Source organism: Coloeus monedula (assembly GCF_965178545.1).
Source record: "Coloeus monedula genome assembly, chromosome: 16".
Lineage (NCBI taxonomy): Eukaryota > Metazoa > Chordata > Aves > Passeriformes > Corvidae > Coloeus > Coloeus monedula.
The window spans coordinates 5,781,269-5,801,655 of NC_138796.1; the positions used below are offsets into that span (position 1 = coordinate 5,781,269).

At 42.2% G+C, this 20,387-nt stretch overlaps 1 protein-coding gene across 1 annotated transcript in view; it reads left to right on the forward strand.

Annotated features, from left to right (window-relative positions):
• SDK1 (sidekick cell adhesion molecule 1) overlaps positions 1 to 20,387 on the forward strand; it is a 381,963-nt gene that overhangs the window by 288,681 nt on the left and 72,895 nt on the right. The window contains exons 21-25 of the mRNA XM_082292298.1: positions 1,160 to 1,351; positions 3,226 to 3,347; positions 10,635 to 10,744; positions 13,144 to 13,294; positions 15,162 to 15,399. Coding sequence (XP_082148424.1) covers positions 1,160 to 1,351; positions 3,226 to 3,347; positions 10,635 to 10,744; positions 13,144 to 13,294; positions 15,162 to 15,399 — 813 coding nt within the window. The remainder of the gene's footprint in view (positions 1 to 1,159; positions 1,352 to 3,225; positions 3,348 to 10,634; positions 10,745 to 13,143; positions 13,295 to 15,161; positions 15,400 to 20,387) is intronic.

Genomic DNA, 20,387 nt, shown 5'->3' on the forward strand with positions numbered 1-20,387 from the left:
TATGTTAATCAGCTTATCATGTCTCTTTCTTTTTAAAAATTTGAAAAAAAAAAACCAAAACCTCAAGCCCTCTAACTGGTCTGAATTCCTCATCTTAGATGATGGCAACAGAAACCCAGTAGGGAGTTTCTCCAGCCAGTTTGCCTTGTGCATGGTTCACTCAGTGGGATTCCTTTCTGTTAGTCCTTTTCACTCACATCAAATTTCACAGGCATTCAAGAGCTATGTGTATTTTTTTTTTTTTCTCACCCTCTGAGTCAAATCACAAAGAAAGCGGCAATCAAGCAAACTTTTCAGACATGCTCTCTGGGGACTGGCACAGCGAGGTTCACATGGGTTCAAATGAGAATAAAGTGGTACTGGGCAGGAGGAGGACAAGCAGATTTGGAGGTAAAATTGAGCAAATCAGACAGTGGAAAGTTTCAAAAGTTCTTGGAAGGCAAGTGGTTATCAAAGAGATAAAAAGGAAAGCCTGGTTGTGATAGAAGAATAATATGGAGGTCAGGGCAGGTGCAGCTTTGGACAATGCATTGGCTCCAAGATGGTTTTGAAAGAAAGGATAATGATTCACCCTGCTGAAGGATTTCTGCAAGGAACAAGCGGTGGGGAGTAGAGGTTTTTCAGTTCCTAGAAGATTCCCACAATGTTCCTGCCTGATTGTTACTGTCAGATTTCTAAGCATTTCTGAGCAGGCAGCAGTGAAGGTTACTTCAGCCTGCAAAGGGAGAAGTCCTACTAAGCACATGGAGATTTTTAATCAGATATTCCAGTAGATGTTATATTTTCCAGTGTTTCTTCCTGTTTGCTTTGTAGAGTTCACAGAATGAAAGTCCACCTTTCTGTCATGTTATCCGCAGGTTTCCAGGCCATTTCATAGGAAGCACAGAAAACAAAGACAGTTGAGACCTCATGTTTTCCTAGTAGGGGCATACCCCGTGGGGTACCTGCATCAATTGTTTATCAGAAATAACAATATTTTAAAAACACTTGGGTATTTTACCCAGTGTGTACTTGAAGGAGGGTTTTTTCTATTTATAAAAACGACCACAAGGAATGGCTAAAGGAACAAAGGTCCACCACTGCCCACAAGCACGGGCAGGAATTCTCTGGGTTATTGGAGAACTGTGTCCCCCTGACTTGTGGGTGATCTGCTTTGCAGGGTACCAGATCTCCTGGGAGGTGTATGGCAGGAACGAGTCCCGCCTGGCCCGCACCCTGTCCAACAGCACCCTGGAGTACAAGATCACGGGGCTGTCGTCCCTCACCACCTACACCATCGAGGTGGCGGCCGTGACCGCCCAGGGCAGCGGCTGGGTCACCTCCTCCACCATCTCCTCTGGAGTGCCCCCAGGTTGGTGAAGCTGCAGGGAACAAAGAAAATGTGCCAGTTCTTCGTGTTCCTGTGGTCCAAAGGTCACACGTTACTTCAGTTCAGCAGTAATAAAACCGATTTTATTTGTAAAGCACTGGAATTCTTTGCCGCGTAATTTAGATTTAATTTTTGGAACAGAGTCAAATGTTAACGTGAAGATATTTTGCGGTTTGAAATTTCCAGGAAGTTGAGGAGGTTTAATACAAATACAAAAGGAGTTGTAGGTCTGACAATGGAATGGACAAAGTAATAAAGTGGATACAATACAGAATCTCTTGATATTTACCAAGTGACATCAGAATGAAACCTGGATCAATTCAAAAAGTGTTGCTTTGGGGGAAGAAATAAAGTTTGGGTGATATTAAAATGAAAAGGATTTTCCATGTGGAAGTAATACAGCTTATGTCAACTATGAGTGTTTCACTTGTACAGTGAATCTAAAATCTTATTTACAAGAATTTGAAGTTGTGGCCTGAAAAAAGATTTGGGGGGAGGCAGTTCTGTCCCACATTGTCTGAGTTACTATTTGGGCACCTGTATATTTACCCTTTTTACATTTTGTTTTTAAAATTCTACACTCCACCCCACCCGGTATAAAAAGCAAACTAAACAGCCAATTCATACCTCAAAGAATCAGTTGCAGTTAATACAGAGGTTGTAGAATTTCCCAAAGTGGAGCAGTTATTGTTCATCACTGAGGGAATTCAGTTTTTCCTTCTCCAGTATATTTGAACTTTTCTGTAGGTCCTGAAGTATGTTTGCCCTTCTTTTCCCTAATCATAGATAATTGTGACAAGCTGTAGACTGGATCAATGCCATGATATCTGATGGCAGGATGCCTGCCAGATAACAGCATTATCCCACTTGGGCAGGGTTGGGTTATCGATCGTGGTTCCCACAAATGTGAAGTAAGAACCAAGAAATACTGGGTATTTGTGCATACTTGAAATATATGCCAAAAAACTGGCCATTTTTGGCCTTTTGCAGTTGCACAGAGTGCCACATTATCATAAAATTACAGAATGGTTTGGGTTGGAAGGGACCCGAAAGATAATTTAGTTGCAACTCCCTGCCATGGGCAGGGACACCTTCCACTAGATAATTACTGATTATAGTAGTTATTTCCATTTGTTATAAATGCAGGTAACTATTGGGAATTTATTCTAAACACTCTATATTTAATCTCTTCCCTGGACTTGGTTTTGTTGTTAATTCAGATGATATAAAAAATGTAAGTGCCAGTATAATCTTGACTGATGGGAGGCAAAGACCTGATTTAGGCTGCAGATTTTTCCTTGTTAGGAGGTCACTCTTTATTTGCTACAGGAATTGAAAAAAAAAAACTATCTACTTTAATCAGGCATCAGAAATGCCCTGGGAAAACCCAGATATTAGAGGTTAATATAAATACACTACCCAAAACTTCGAGTCTTTTCCTGTTGTAGTTGTATGTTCTCTAAGAAGTAAATAAAAATTATTGTCATTTAATTCTGGGGAAACAGAAGTGCAGTGGAATTAGGTGACTTGGCAGACCTGGAGCTGGGAAGTGCCTTTCCCCCAGGACCATCAGGATTTGTTCATTGGGAAGCTTCTCTAAAATAATACCTGTGATTCTGTAGCTGGGGTCTTTCTTTCCTCGTTTGATCTGTAAAAATGTGGTGCATGCTCAGAGCAGCAGAAATAGTAATGCTGTGTGTAATACTCTGCCAAAAAGAAAAGAAAAATGACCACAACTGGGGCAAATAGAGCCCTTTTCTCTGTGTTTTTTGTATTGGAAATTGAATGTCAGCTTGTGTTACCGACTCCTAGACAAAGAGTGTTTCTATCTCTCATTTGCTTTTCTGCTTCTCCAGAACTTCCAGGTGCTCCAACCAACCTGGTGATTTCCAACATCAGCCCTCGCTCTGCCACACTTCAATTCCGCCCAGGATACGATGGCAAAACCTCCATCTCCAAGTGGATAGTGGAAGGCCAGGTATGTCCCTGACAAAATTATCCTAATGAAGGTTCTGAGGGGATAAAAAAAGAGTCCTAACCTAATGAATTCCTGTTGGGATTTCAGGTTTCGTTACTTTGGGTCAGAGCTCCTCTGTAAATGGCCTGGGGTAGCTGTCCAGGGGGTCCTGGGAAGGTTGGGATGCAGGGGGTTTTGAGAGGCTCAGTTCAGAGATGTCTGTGTCAGCCAGAGAGAAAAGGGTCAGATGAATGCTGGAACTTCTCTTCAAAAGAACGAAAAAAATGTGTTATATAATACATATATATATGTGTGTGTGTGTGTGAGAATGCTTATCCTTAAATAATTCACACAGGTTTCTGTTTATGTTCAGAAGAACACCATGTACACCATAAACAGCACACACAGCTTTAGTCCATCCGTCTGTTTTTAAAAGGATTTGAAACTTGTGTTTACGTTCTGTGAGGTGTCTTTTCAAAAGTTTGGAATTATTATCTCAGAGATTCAGAGTATAGGAAGAATTGCATTGAACAGTATAAATACCATTGTTCTTGAGACTGAGTGTATTTTTCTATCTTGTAATGGAATATACCAAGGTTTTCTATCCAGGCCTCTAGATATGAATAGGATGAATTCTCTTCTTCGTCAGCTTTAAACAATATCCCTCTTTCTGCTGTCATTATGCCTTGGAGGAGTTATATATTCCTCATTTGTTCTCCTGACAGATGAGCTTTGCTTCTTCCTTTCCACCCACTGATCTTTATAAATAATATAATCTGTTTTTAAGACCGAATGTTGGACTCCTTAAATCACCCTCACCACTTAGACATGTTGATACAATCACTTCACTTGGTAATGATTTTGTTGTGAACAAGTTGCTACATTTGGTGCCATTTATATACACGTTATGGCATATTACAGAATTAAACACCAAAATCCGATAATATGGTGGCTTAGCACATTCTGAGGAGCATTTTCCTGCTGGAACGCTGCATTGATGTTGCTATTTATTAATTCAGTGAGTTGCAGAATGCTACTGAAGTGAAGCAAATTTGAATGCTTTAAAACTGCAGTGATAATTATCACGAAGTTCATCTGCATCCTTGAAGAGCCCTGGGTACCAATAGGAGTTTGAACAGTCCTTGGTGTGCAGGGAGGGAAGGGAGGGTCTTTCTCGTTCACAAACCCTCACCAATATCTCTAGCATTGCTAGAAAAGTCCAGGGGTTCTTGGTTCTGATAGATCCAGGAATTATTTGCTCCTTTTGGGGAAGGAGTACAGCCAAGTCCTTGTGGGATCTGGGCAGTCCTTTTAACCACAGCAACCCTGCAAGTTTCTCCTGCACCACACCTCACTGCTCAGCTTTAATACAACATGAAATGTTGCTCCTAGTGGATTTCAGGAAAAAATGAAAATTCTTGCTCACCTGATTAATGAAAATCAGTTTAGGTATGCAGAGAAGTTGGTGAGTCCTTAAGGATATAGCAAATCCTGTTTCCAGGATGACAGCTGCGTATGATGCTTTGTTCACAGCCCCTTCCTGCCAGCACTCCTCTCAAACTCCTTCTCTCTGAAAGAGCAGTTTCACAGCTCCTTCAGCCAATCTAAAGCTGAGCTCTCATTGTCCTGCTCCAGTTCCCTCTCCCCATCCCACTTACCAAGACTTTTCCTCCTCCTGCCTTCTGTATGCACTGACACAGGATCAGACCCAGAGCTGCTGGAACTTTGATCCAGCCAAGAACAAATGAGTTTCAGACAGATCAACTCTGCACAGGCTGTGTGTGATCAGAACATCATAGTAAGGGGAGGGGGTGTGAATATGGCAATGGGAGCAGAGATCAGGGCAGCAGTGCCTCTGTCTCCACTTGGATCCAAGATGCCTTGGGTCTGCCCACCTTTCAAAGAGACAAAAGCTTTTACAAAATTGTTTTTTGCTGCCAGTGACACCTCAGTCTCTATTTCTGACTTTCATGTGGTCTGTTCTCAGCTGGGATTTGTCCATGCTGGGATACAGGCTGCTGTGTTTTAGCATGGACAACCAAAATTGCTCCTTAGGACTGTGTTGGATTGAAGGGCAGTGGTTGTACAATACTGAAATGGAGGGAGGGTTTTTGTCCTTCTGGATCTTTCATTCACTGACCCATGTACAGCTTTTAATAGCACTGTTAAGTGTTTCATGCCTTGGCATTAAATTAAAAGCCACTTAAGGGGTGGTTTTGCACACTCTGATTTTAAAGCTGATGGTATTGCCAAGGGACAGGATGACATTTAGCTATAAAACATTAATCTGAAGTTGGGCAATTCATCTGTGTCCCTCCCCCTCTGTAAGGGGCAACACCTTTGTTTTGGACATCTTTGATATTCTGAGTCTTCTCTTCCATCTCTACTGGGAATTTACCTTTCACTCTCAATGTCTGACTCCTTACAGACAAAATTCAGCTGTTTTGTATTCACAAACACAACCAACCTGCCACCAACGTGTTTTTCTTCTTTGTTCCTCTATTTGGCAGAAAGCTTCCTCGGTGAGGGCAGGTCTAGAAAACGTTCCAAGTGCTCCAGTTTGGCAGAGAGCCATTTTTGAAGTCTGATACTTCATGAACAATTTGGATGAGAAACACAGCTGGGAATTCCAGCTGACGTGAAATTTTGTGCATCTGGCCTTGGTTTCTGCTTTTTGTGCCTGGGTGTAAATTCATGGGAGCCACTGTGGAACTAATTCTCAATTATGTCAATGAACATGAGAGGAGATCAAGTCTTTAAGAATTTAGTGTTGGTAGATACTGAAATATCAAGCGTTTAAAATCCCATTTCTGTGTTTCTAGAAAAGGTGCATTCTGTACTTTTGAAGGGAGTTTTTTCAAAATCACTAGATTGTTTCTTTTCCATCTTTTTTATCTAGACTCAGGACTGGAGGGAACTGGATTTCCAAAACAGAGAACTACAAAAATGTACCAATGCTTTTAAAAAATACTTCTAACTTTTTTTTCCCTATTACATAGAGTATAATCTAAAGGGAAGAGGCTCAAATGTAGTATAAAGATTCCACTGACACTTCAGAGGGACCAGCAGTCCCCCTGCCTTGTGGCATTGACACTCACAGGTAACTTGTTCCTCCACAAAGAATTTCAGTAAATCCTTCCAGCCATCCTGTCCTCTCAGATGCAGATAGAACATAGGTTGCAGACTCTGTATTTTGGCAATTTTCAGCCAAGAATGACAATGAATCCCTGCTGGTGTTCATGTAGTTTCATGTTTGCACTCTGTCTGTTGCAATCCAGTTTCTTATTTTTCTCGTGTTGGATTTTTCCTGGGGTTTTGTCAGGAAAAATGTGCATAAATGGATCATAGAATGGTTTGGGTTGGAAGGGACCTTGAGGATCACCCAGTTTCAACCCATCCTGACTGTGCCTTGGTGGGTGCTCAGTCCACACCATTGAGCTTATTACAGAATCTGGGTTAACTTCTGCCCAGTCTGGTGTGTTTTTCTGGTGATTAACATTATTTGCAGGCAGCACAAGACCTGCAGAATGGCTGAAATTTCTGAAGAGTTGTCACATTTCCTGGAGCCATGAACGTATGGCTATTATAGAGAGTTTTGCTTAAAGCCTTCCAGCTGTTTTTAGAGACACTTTTGTATGAATGCCATGGTGAGCAGCAGCAGAGTTTCAAAGTGGTAAAACCTTTAAAGTATTATCTCTGTGTTCCCTTCTAAAGCTGTGAGTTGGGAAAGAAGTTGCAACTTTAACCATGAATTTGTGTGGTTTTGTGGGTGAAGTCAGTGACCCAGATAGGATTCATCCATTGCACCAGGTGATTCTCTGGGCGTCGTTTTCACTTCAGAGCTGGTAAATAAAGTGTCTGAAACTCTGACAGTTTTATGCCCTTGACAATCTCTAAATCAAAAATGGCTGAATCAATGTAAGGATTTAGCAAGAAAAAAAATTGCACCTGGGCTGGCATCCCCTGAACTGAATTTCTCCCAAAACGATTTCAAATGTGTGAGTTATGGACCTCTAAAAAGAAAACTCTGACACGTCTTGAACTATAGTAGGACACAGGGTACCTCTATAACATACAGAAACATTGTGTTTGCCTTTCCTGCAGTTAGTGCTTCATAACTGAAGTTTTGGAGGCATTGCTGCCTTACACAAATGATTTTTCCATTCCAAATTTTAATTTTTGAGGTTGTTTTATTTTTAAGTCAGAATTCTGCAACTTTGCTCATGCAGTGCATTCCATCAGAAAACGTTGAGTCATTTTATAAAATATGTAACGTTTTCCTTTTAAGAAATGGAGAAACTAATGCATAGGGAAGTAAAAGGTTCTGACATCACTATCAATATTGTTTTATACTGTCTCATTCCTGCAATAATAAAGGAATATGCCCTTTTATTGGATGTATTGCTTTGGGAGCAGCTGAGGGGTGGGAAGGAATATGTGCTAAGCAGTGATGGCTGATGGCTATTGAGCATTCTGTGAAGGGTCTTGGGGGATAGAGGTGTTTTAATTGTGACGGTCCTGGGGTCCCTGGGGGCTGTGGCTCTGTGGCACAGAGAACTGGGAAGGTGCAGAGTGTGTTCCTCGAGTTTTTATGCTGATGGTAACAGAAAAGCAGTTGGTGCCTCATCTGCCTCCCAAAACAAAGCACCCACGAGCGTGTGTGATCTGTCAACAAACACCATCCTCCTCTGAAGTGTGCATACACTGTTATCCAAAAAAATAGCTACAAGAAAGAAGCCTTTAACTTCACTTGATGTTCTGCAGAGCAGCTCAGAGTGGGCTCTCTTGCCCCTCAAAGGACTCTTTTATCCCAACCACTGCCCGTGGTTCTTTCTGCCCCGTGGGAATCCCTTTGTACTCCGATTCTTGAAACTGATACATTTCCTCTGATCTGACATCAGAGTGTTTCAGCAAAAATAATTTCCTTTTCCTTCCAGAGCCTGAAACTTGGAATCTGCTGTAGATTTTGGGGAACTTAAAAATATAAAGTCCATCACTGAAGGTTTTCTTCTAAGGCTCACTTCTGAGAATACATACATACATACATATACATATATATATATATATATAAAATAAATAAATAAATGAAACTTCTTTTGAGCAATGTGGACCTAGTACAAGATCCTTAATGTTTCCACCTTTGCAGCCCACCAGAAAATGTCTCACTTGAGTCAATGTCAGCCCTGCTGGGCCATGTGGTCCTTAATGTGTATTAATGACCTGCCTGCTCTGCGCAACAATTGAAACCTGTGGGCCTACTTTTTTTTTTTTCCTCATTATTTTGTTAGACAAGAAATATTTTAAAAAGCTCTTACTGCTCTTAGAATACAAAAAGACAACTTAGCCACCACTGGAGATTATTTGCAGCCTCCAGAGCACTGTGGATTGTTGCTATACAATTGCTGCAGCACTTGGAGGTGATGCTGTTAAGTGCAAGATTTGCAAAAATAAGCATTTACTATAGACTTCCCATAGTATTAATAGAAAACTCATTTAATAAAAAGTGTTCTCTGTCTCCTAGACTGAAATCAACCATCTCATCCTTTCTTTGTTTGTGTAGGGCTTTTTTCTCCTTTAAAGGTCTTCATCAACTCTTTGTTCTCCAGGTTCACTTTAGGGATGTTCTGTTTTACCCTGCAGACCTGCATCAACTTGTTTCCCTTCAGCTTCCACATCCATGGGCTTCACTACAATTTGTGGAGCTTGGTTAGGATTGCGAATTTTAAAAAGTCCACAACCTTCACTACCATCTATTTTATATGTTGTTTAGTGTGTGGCAGTGACCTTGATCCCCAACAAGTCTGAAAGGCCCATCCAGACCTGTTCAGCCACATCCTCCAAGGAATCAGTGCTCTGCTGGGAAGATCAGAGAGGATTCTTTCCACAGTGCAATGCAGAACTTATTGCTCTGGCCTAATTTTCTTTGTGTCATTTCCTCATGCACAAATAAAAATATGCAGCACATCAAGTCCTGGGTGAGCGAAGAACTAAAACATCTATAAATAAATCAGGCTGCTTATCCTGAAGGGGGGGAAAAAAAAAAGAAAAGAGTGAATGAAACCTAATTTTCTATTTGAAGTACTTGGGGTATACAAGATACTTTGGGCTGTGGTGCCCATCGAATGTTTGACAGCGTCTGTGGCCATAACTTGTACACAGAACTTGCAAGGGATCTGTTTAAAAAAGATTAAAGGAAATAGCTCTTTACACAGTGGGTTGTGAGCTTCTGGAATGTGTTGCCACAGCAGCCTGTGGGAATAGATAGTGTCAGTAGGTTAAAAAGGGATAAGGTGTCTTCGTGGATAAGTCTGACTAGACACTGAAGGGAAGAGCTGCCCAGATACCCTCTGCCATCCTTCAGCCCCTGACTGTGGATACCAGGGCGAGGGAATTGGGCTACACTCACCCTTTGTGGCAGGGTTGGAACACCAGAGGAACGTGCTCAGTGCTAGGGAATTATTCCAGGGGCCTTGCCTGAGCTCCCCTGGGTTTCAGCACATCCAAAGTGAAGTCTGGCCATCCACCCCTTCTCTTCTCCCCTTCTCCACACTCCTCCCGTGGCTCTCAGGCACAGCCGTGCCCACGGACGCTGCATCTTCCACGTCAGGCTCTGGCCTTTCTCTCGTTCCCTGTTGGCTTCCTTTTAAGTCTTGATTCATCTTCATTTAATCTCCAGAAAGCTGCATGGAAAGCAATGCTCAATTCTCATCAGTGTTTAGTCCCTTCTAGCACTGCTGTGGCTGAGGGCCCATGTTGGGTAACATGTTGTGATTAATTAATACAAAGGATTGCTCATGGAAAAGTCTGGTCTGAGTGCAGAGCAGCAGATGAGGCTAAAACACTTTTGTTCTTTGACTTTGTTCTTGTTTCTCTGTCTTCATTTCCATGGCACTTTGCCTCCATTGAGACTTACTTAGTATGCATCAGTTCCTGCGAGTTATTATCAAGGCTATTTTTCATTCTCTTATATTACTACTTGATACTTTTGTATTGTGGCAGGAAGATTGAACAGGGTATTATCGCTCTCATGGTGTTTTTTCTGGAGTGGATCTTATCACAGGATCGGGTGAAGTCCCATCAGGTACAAGGAGACTTGGCTAACTTGGCTGGGTTTTCCCTTTTACAAATAACTAGTCGTATAAAAATTAGTATTAACTGGAAAATGTTTAAAAGCGTTTGTGCTTCCACTGCTGTGATGCCACAGCACAATGACACACATCATAAAAGAGGTTACATATATTTATTTATATGTATATTTACATAATTTATAATCTACTTTGTATTCCTTCTTACATTCCCCTTGTACAGGTTGGTGTGCTGGGTGATGAAGAAGAATGGGTGACTCTTCATGAGGTGGAGAATGAACCTGATGCTCAGATGCTGGAGGTACCAAACCTCACTCCGTACACTCATTACAGGTAAGAACAGCAGGTAATCAGCTGCAACATGGGGAAAAAAAATGAGTAAATAGCAGCATGGAACAGCTTTCCTAATCAGAGACATCTGGCCGGGTTTTATAATCTGAACTAAAGGGGAAAGTTTTGCTGTTTTTATAGGTTATACTTAAAATTACTAATCTGATATTGTTAATTGTAATTTACATACAATCCAGTTGATAACATTTAGAAGGAAATTCAGGTGCCCGGTGAGATGCTTTTACAAGTAACTGCTATCCTGTGATTTCCCTCCCTGAATGGAGCACCAGTGGAACATCAGCCAGTGACAAATCAATTGTAGCTAAACTGGTGCAAACCTGTAATTACATATTTGCATCAGTTTAAACATCACTTTATTGATTTAACTTAATTTGGTAACATCAGTTAGATGAAAGCTTTGTTTAAAAGAATTTACTAAGTTAAGCTTAATAGATAAAAGCAATGCCTAAACTGATTGAGGTGACTCTGCATTGTGGGTGCACCCCAGTTAAACAAGATTGATTTTTAAATCAATCCAATCCAAGCAATGCCGTGCTATAGACAAGACTGGAGAATGTGAGGTACTCAACCCTAATGAAAAATACTTTCATGATCCAGTTTGCTAATGTAGAGGCTGGTGAAAAGGAGATCCAGTGGCAAGTGTTAAATCAGCCCTCTAGAAACTTATCCATTTTGTGCTGGCTGAAGGGGCTATTAGCTAACCTATGTGCTGTTGTAAGCCAGGAGTAGGTGCAACCAAGGAGAGCTCACGTAATTTACAACTGACTCAATGCTGGCACGCTAATTTTCTCCCTTGGTCACAAATGTAGGAACATATTGAATTTCTCACTAACTCTCCACCCAAGTGTTTTAAACCTCATCTTCCAGAGCTAAACGTTTTACTAAAAGGTCTTTGAAAATTTTTGGTTGGAGATTTCTGGTGCAGAGGTTTAGGGAAATTATCTTCAGGTTAAGAGGATTTTGCTCTCCGCATAAAAGGGGGATCCTTAAAGGCAGTGGGCAGGAAAGTGCAGGTTGTACCACAGTTCAAGGTTCACTGTCCATGAAGAATAAGGAAAACTTGCACACCCAGACAGGCCCATGGAGAAACATCTTTGGCATAGCAAGTAATGAATATGAGAAATTTGGGGGATTGTTTTTTGCCGGTTGTCAAACTTTTTGGTTTATTTTATTCTTGCAGCTCATTTCTCTCTTGTATTTATTAAATTCTGGAGTGATCCCAGTTATGTTGAGATCTTTCACACATCTGGTTCCCCTTTGATTTTTTTTTCATTTTAAGGCAACTCCTCGAAATTCACCTACTTTTTTCTCTCCTGTACATACTTTGAGTTTTTTTGGTTTTGCTTCAGTGTTGAACAATTTTATACAAATTTTTGAAACCTAGAAAGCTGTTGCCAAATGGATTTGTTGTCCCCTGATCAGCTTCAGTCTTTGCTCACTGAGGAAATGCACCATGAGAGCTGATTATGAGAGCAGATCTTTACAGGCCATTCTTCTTTCCTATATTTTGGGCCAGTGTTTGAGAGTGAAATCAGGACAGTATTTGTTTAATGTGTTTCCTTCAGGGCACTTTGGAGGGAGATCAGAGCAGGTAAATAAACACTGCTGTGTTGACTGGCTCATCCTTTTCCCAGGCTCAGTCATTAGGTCCAAAAATTAAGTGTTTAATATGAGCAGGTCACGTATTTATGTGCAAGTGCTGGGTGCTTCCAATTGCTTGTGATGGCTGAGAGCATCTGAAATGTACAGCACATCTTAATTATGTGGTTCTTCTTGTAAAAAAAGATGTCCCTAAATCTTCTGTGACCCAATAAGGATTTCTATTGTAGAAGAGATGGTTTCAAGCAGACAGGGTATTTTTTAAAGATGCATATCCATATTAAATAACTTAATCATTCTTGTGCAGGAAGGCTGAAAATGCAGCACACGGATAAATCAGACTCTTTCAACGAGTAATTGAGGGGAAATGTTATCACCAGTATATTTTTTATATTGACAGGGAATGAGACTATCCCAAGTTTGATATTTTAATACCTTTCTGAATGTATTGTATAAGCATCACCAGAGAAAATCACTTACTGCCAGCATAAGCTCATCAGGCTTGGTATAATTAACATAAATTTCTCACACAAATACCTAAGTTTCTAATAGACCCTAAGCTAATCTCATTTTCATTTCTTAAATACCTGAGAGGATCTGAAAGCAGTTACCATCAAGCATTCAGCAGCGAATACAAAGGGGACCTGCGTGCAGCGACCTTCGCGGAACGTTTAGAAAGCCCCTAATTTGTATTTTTCCACCCCTCCTCCCTCCCTGGAGAAGCGAGGGAGCGTTCCGAGCCCTGACAGCGGCACTCGCTGCCTCTTTCCCCCCTGCTCCAGGTTCCGGATGCGGCAGGTGAACGTGGTGGGCCCCAGCCCACTGAGCCAACCCTCGCGGGTCATCCAGACCCTGCAGGCCCCGCCGGACGTGGCCCCCGGCAGCGTGACCGTGCGCACGGCCAGCGAGACCAGCCTGTGGCTGCGATGGGTGGTGAGCAGCTCGAGGGATGTGGGGATGGAGGGGAGCTGGGCATGGGGATGGGGCTGCACCCCAAGGGCCAGGCCAGCCCTCCCAAAGTGCCTCGTCCTCCTCGCGCTCAGCGCCAAGGAGTAACAGCCAAATTGTTTCCTTTTCCAGAGTAGTTGGAAATCTGAGCCTTGCCTTAAGTGCCTTATTAATCAAATAAATTGCCTACTGCCACTTCATCAGGGGAATGTGCCTGTGTGTAAAAGCTTGGCTTTGAGGAGCTCCAGGATCACAGTCTGGGTCAACATGTGGGGCAGGAAAGGAGCGCTCGAGCCAATTTGCTGCTTTCTGGGGCTCGGTTGTTTGCTCGGTATAAAAAGGTCCCCAGAAGGTGCATCCCGGCCATGGGCAGCACCCTGTGGTTCTCGGAGCAGTGGTGCAGCAGCAGCAGCAAGGCTGGGACTCCTGTGGAAAGATTGCATTTAGCTGAAATGGTGTGGAATTATGCGCTCAAATGCAGAGATAAATGATTAATTGTGAAGATGCGGCAATTGCTGACATCGCTGTGCCCCTTCGCCTGTCTCAGTTACCTGCAGAGTTGCCACGTTGGGATTTACTTGGCAATTAACCTGCTCCAGAATGGCTTTTCTTCACCCCTGTTAGGCAGAATTTTCCACTGGGGTTACTGTGGTATGAAGTTGATGAAGCACAGGTTTGCTTTTGCCCAAATGTTAGCTTTTCCATGCATAAACTCATTATGGCTGGAAGTCAAAATCAGGCTGGGAACAAGAGAGTGTTTCTCCTGTTGGAAAGGAATAACTCCAGTTTCTCAACAGGGCACTGCATTTAATTCTGAGCCTTGCCAGACTAAAACATGAAGCTTGAAGGTATCACCTCACTGCCCACAGAAGAGCTGTTGCTGTTCCTTTGATGGGCCCCACAGAACTCTGTCATGGCTTTTCTGTGGGAATATCATGCCTACATTGGTACTGTCTCCAGACCTACATATCTTCCATCAAAATTAACTCCAGGTTGTTTTAAGAGCCTTTAAAACATTAAGATTGTGGTGCCTAGAAGCCTGTTCTTCTTGAGTCAAACTGTGCAGGGTTCAGGAGGAGCAACAGCCACAGCTAAAAATGGCCTGATAAACGCTTTTCATGCTTAATAACATCAATATTTGAAAGTGTTTAATCTCTTTTATTTCAAGACCTGCAGGTGAATCTGTTTTCCCCTGAGAGCTGGGAATTCCTCCCTTCCTACAGAATGAGGGTCACGTTTCTAGCCCTGAATGCCTGCAGGGTAGAGTCTTCTAAGCTGTGAAATGTTAATGTGTATCCTGCTTTCCCAGTGAATCAGAACCGAATCTCAGCCATCCGTGGCATCATGTAGTTAGTTTTACAGCAGAAAAACTCCAAACTTCGTGAAGTAGGCTAATTATTTCATATTTTAATCTCTGAAATTGCTTGGGGAGTTAGAATACTAGAATAAATCTCTGCTGATAAATGAGTAGGCAGAGAGTCTCAAGAAAAAGTTAAAAATGTATGATAAATGAATTTGTCACATGCTTCAGCAATTTATCATTCATTTCCATAATTAATCACAAAGCTCTGAAATATATTGTATTCATATCATCTTTGTTGATACACCCACAGCAAATGGTTTGGTTTTGTGAGCAAACCTACTTAGTTCAAAATTAAGGTAAAAATCAAAAGAAAATTCCAAGCAGCGCAGGAGTGTAGAGATCATGAAGCACAAACCAGAACATCAACCTCTTGATCTTTTTTGCCTTCCTGTGGCCTTACGTGGGTTCAGGCAGCCGTGGGACGTGGCGTGGAAAGCCCCGGCCGTGCGTTCTGACGGGAATGTTGCGTTTTCTTGTGTCATCCGCCAGCCCCTCCCCGACACGCAGTACAACGGGAACCCCGAGTCAGTGGGGTACAGGATCAGGCTGTGGCGCGTGGACCTGCCCGCCCCGGCCCTGCTGAAGGTCATCGCTGACCGCCTGGCACGGGAGTGCACGGTGGAGGAGCTGCAGGAGTGGACGGAGTACGAGCTGCAGATCCAGGCCTTCAACGCCATCGGGGCAGGGCCCTGGAGCGAGGCCGTGAGAGGCCGGACACGGGAGTCGGGTGAGTCCAAGCGCCACATCTGCTGGCACAGAAAACCCAAGAAATTCACCACGTTCTGCCCTTTTGTTCAGGTTTTAATTTTTTGGTTTGGTGTTTGGATGTTGGGTGGGTTGTTGTTTTTTTTTTTTTTGCTGAGCCATTAAATCTCACGTGAAATTTAAAAAAAAGCCAGCCTCAAGATGCACTGAAGGCAAAAAGACATTTGAAGGGTTATTTCTTTTTTTATTCCTACCCTGCTTTCATGCACACACCTGCAGGTTTTTTATTTAAAGGAAACGAAACAACCTCTCCCCATTTCTGCCCCAGTGTGGACAAGGAGAAGCTCGTATAGAGACTTTTCTGGGTGAAGTGCTCTGTCACACCTCCTCTTCCTCCCCAGTACCCCATGGCCCCTACTCCTCCCCTTTTCCCTGTCTGCTTCTAGGCTGAGGCAGATTTTCTCACAGCTGTGGTTACCTGAAATTTCATTTCAAGCACCAAATAATTCTAAAAGGGCACAAGTCACCTTAGAGAGCTGATTACACAGAGAGAAATAAAATAATTACCTGAGCTTCTGATGGCACGTTTTCAAACCTGCCTTCCAAAATTGTGTGTACAAGGCTGTGTAGACATAACCTGCTTGGAGACCTAGAGCAGCAGGGCTGTATTGTTGAGCTGAATTGTCCAGGCAAGCAGAGACTTCAAATATCAGAAGGGAACCGTCACTCTCAGGCAACAGTAAATTACTGTTAGCTCAGGAGAACAGTGAAGGCACGTGTAGAAAAGCTGTTCTCTAGCTGTTGACTTCCCCAAAACTTATTTCCAGACCTACCCTGCCTGCACCTGGGAAATGAAAAGTTATGTTGCAAGTTAGTAACAAAGTGGGTGACATTTGTAGTTTAAAAGTTTAATAATAAATCTCTTTGTGACCTTTATTTACGCAAGGTTCAACACTGGTTTTTTTTCCTGTTATTTTTTTCCGATTTTTCTTTGTTAAAGAAGTTGTGGGATTTAATCCTGTGCATGTCTGTGCCCTGTGTACCATGCAGTGTTCCTTGGTGGGAAGCGAGACCAGGCACAGCAGGGTCTGGTCTGCTGGTTCAGATAACTCTGCTTTGAACTAGCCAGGGAGAAGGCTAAACAAAGTCATCCCTCTCCATTAAAGTGTTGCTCTTTGGGAAGGAGTAATTGCAAAGCGATTGCCAGAGGTATTTTAGAGAAGGCTTGTGCTGGAGTTAGAGATAGCATGACCCAGACAAAGCCGTTCTGTATCGGAATAAAAAGATACCGTATCCTCTGCTTTCGCCTCTGTGCTGCTCTTCAAACACTTCTTTTGAAATGTAGTAAACACTGAGATTAAGTAATTTCATAAAACCTTAGGATTACAGTGCTCTTGCTCAGCACTGAAAGATCAGAGGTTACGCGTGGATCTGGCATTTTCTCTGGCAGTATTAAGAGAAGGTTGACTTGAAACTGATTGTGGGAGGCACACAGAATCCAGGATCAAAATAACACAAACCTGTGATCTAGGCTGTAAGGACTCATTTGGTTTTTTCCATGTGTTTTCTTTGATACTGACATCTGATTTCTTGCATAGAGCAAGTCAGGGCTCAGACTTTTGGCTGTTTCTTCTTAGATTTAGAATATACAAGATGTGCTGGCTTAGCAGCAAACTGTATGCATGAAAGCACTTCAGGGAATCTGGAATTAACCTGTATGCACAGTAAAATGGGGTTAAAATGCAAATAAAAGATACTTAAAACTAGAGAGAAAGGTTAAAGCACTTCCAGGTCAGTTTTCAGAACTATTAGAAAAATTCTGGTTATCGCTTATGTTTTCAAAGCACTTCAAAAGCAGGTGTCCTAAATACTTTTTTCTGTTTTTTAGATACAGAGTTTTAGGGGAGTTGGTTTTGCTGGTGCTGGGGGTTGTAAATCTCTCACAGCTGGCCAGTGGTGCCTTGGCCAGGATCATGGGGTGCTTCATTGGCACAACTCCTGGTTCTATGTTTTACACCATCCAAGGGGATAATGAGTAGAGCCCAGGCACTAAACCAGGTCATGGTATCTGATGGCAGTGCAGCCACTGGAGCCCAAAATCTTTATTGAAAATAAAGCTCTGTTTGAGCATTTGTTTGTTTTTTGTTGTGCAATCACAGCACTAATAGCGGAGCACAAATGCCAACAATAGTGGGGCATGTCATTACAAGTACTTGCAGGTTTCTGAAGCTCTTGAATATAAAACAAATTGAAACCAAAGAAATTACAAGAGAATAAATAATGCTGTAGGTTTTGGTAACACAGGCTTGAAAAACAGTTGGGAAATTCTGTAACGAAAATCTGGAATAGGGTTGCAAGCAGCTGAAGGTGAAGGGAGATGAATTAGGATTTTTAAACAGGACAGGTTCTATCAATCCAAAATGTTTTCGTAATGTTAGAAATTAAATAGCTCATTAAATTTTACAGTGTAAAATAACTGTGGAGTAACAAGCTCAGTTTCCACTCAATAAATTGACGGCGACAGTAGGTCCAATATAGAGAAAGCAAGAAAATGCAGAGACATTTGATGCATTAGAACAACCTTGGCGGGGCTGCTTCCTCTTAGACACAGGCCCTCTTGCTTTCAAAAAAATTCATCTCAGATACACCTAACCCAGTGCCTTAATGGATTTTGTGCTCTTAATATTCAGCTACATGAATGTGTGCACTTGTCTTACAGGATGAGCTACTGTAGGAGCATGGTCACACATCCATGGCAAGGATCAATCTCCCAATGCTTCGGAGGCTGACCTTCACAGAGCAGTTACTGTGCTGTGATGAAGCATCTCTTGATAATTTGAATGTGGTCCAGTGTCACTGGGGGAATCTGTCAGTTTGTACAAGCTGACAATTTGGCCTGCAGTACCTAATTTTATAGGCAAAGCGGATGTGTGCTGCAGCTATGCTACTTTGCCGTGAACCTTGCTGGAAATTTGCACTTCTTAGCCGATGTCAGATGTACAATGTGCCACTTTAATTTTTGCTTTCAAAAAGAGTGAGGGATGTGCAGCTAAAATGAGCTGCAAAAATGCAGAGAACCGCTGCATCCCACTCTCTAGCTTTCCTAGAAAGCCAGAATACGGACTAGGTTATTAAAAGCTCCTTTTGGCCCAGTTAGAGACATAAAACAACATAATTTGCTGTATATCAGATGTGGCTGTGTCAGATGTAGAAAAAGGATGCATGATTTTAGATGCCAATGTGGATAACCTTAAAAACTTGAGCTGTTATTGAAGTTCCAGTGCAAAGTGCCAGTGACTCTGATTCCCTACGTTTGATCTTCTGAAGTGCTCCGTGCTGGCAGTTTGCTGGATTAGCTCATCGTTTAGTTTCCGTGTTTCCGGTGCGTTTTGTTCAAGCTCTGGGATTTTTTTGGACACTGTTGCTTGGCTTCTGTGCTGTTCTTGCAGGTTACTAATGAGAACTGAGCTTTTTGGAGCTTATAACAAAGTCTTCAGTGCAACTGTTTAAGGAAAACAGCATTAGAGAAGGGAGCTTGCAGAGGAAAGAGGGATTATGTGACTCACTCACTAATTAGTCTCAGCAAACTATAATTTCTTTGAATCACAGCTTCCTGAGAGAGGAGATGGGTCAGAGAAATGAAGGTTACCTTTCAATTCATTCTTTAAGGGTCGATCAAAGTCTGTTACTTGATAAAAGACTGGCAACAATAAGATCCATGAAATCACTTGCAGGTCCAGAATTCATATTAGAATAGAATTCTTGACACTGAGGTGAGAACTGAAGATTTAAAGCTCACTCAATGAACACAAGGATTTTTTGCCATTCAGGCATTTGACTTAGATTCCTTTCTAGGGGGAGGGGGCATTCAGCTTGTCTGTCACTGGGAATTGAGAGGGGTCTGAGCTAATGAACCTTTAGACAGAGAATTCTCTCCCTTTTCAGCTGTCCAGTGCCCCCACCAGCAGTGTGACCATCCACACCTCAAAGCCAAGATGCCCTTGGGGCCAGCCTGGGCACAGCCTTCACCTTCCGTGAGTTCAAGGGAGCTCATGGCTGCTGATCAAAGAGGAAAATAAATACTTGTAAAATAAAGTAACTTTTTCTCTCTTGAAAAGCCCCAAACCAGATAAAATAGAAATAAATGTGGCTGGAAAGGGCTTCTTTCCTCTACACATCTGGGTTTCTTGTGACCCACCTCCACACTTTCTCTCTTCAGGAGTGATTCATGTGGGAGTAGCTCTTTGTGAAGATCTACAGATAAAGTTATGGCAGCTATCCAAAGACATTCATGGCTCCTGGCAATCTATTTTCCTTTAACATAATTATATCCTTGTGGGGGATAAATCTGGGAGAAGATTTAAAAAAAAAAAAACTAAGGCACTTCAATGTTGGAGGGGGAAAAAAATTGGATTTTAGTCTGCTGTGGTGTCGTGTGCTGGTGCTCTGTTTCTCATGCCCCAGATAATTGGTATCGGAAATTGTTTCAGAAATTACTATCTCTGCCATTAACCTTGAGTGCACAGGGGTGGGGGTGCCACCTTTTTGGGGTGGGTTTTTTCAATTTTTATTAATTCTGGTGTCATACTCATTATCTCGTTCATGTTGCTAGGAGCTTCAGGAGCTTGCCTCCAAAACAGCAGATCTTTTTTTTCACTCGGACAGCCAGGAAAGCATTCCTTTGGCAGAGATTTGGGCTGCTTTTTGTGATATATTCAGGCCCTAATCAAGCTTTACTGTCCCTAAGTGCTTGTGTAACATAACTTGGTGAATGTTCTCTTGAGGTCTGACAGGTGTATCAGGCTTTAGAAAAGATTGTACCCTTCAGATGTTGGAAATGCCACAGGGAAAAAAGGCAAAAGGGCAGCATAAAAAGTGAACTCTTAAAAATAGCCTCACATCCTGCTTGCATAACATGACATGCCATTAAGCTTGCCTACAAAAGGCTGCAGTTGTGTGGTTCTGCAGCACTTCCAGTTTTAATGGCATGGGAAAATGCAAGTTTGCTCT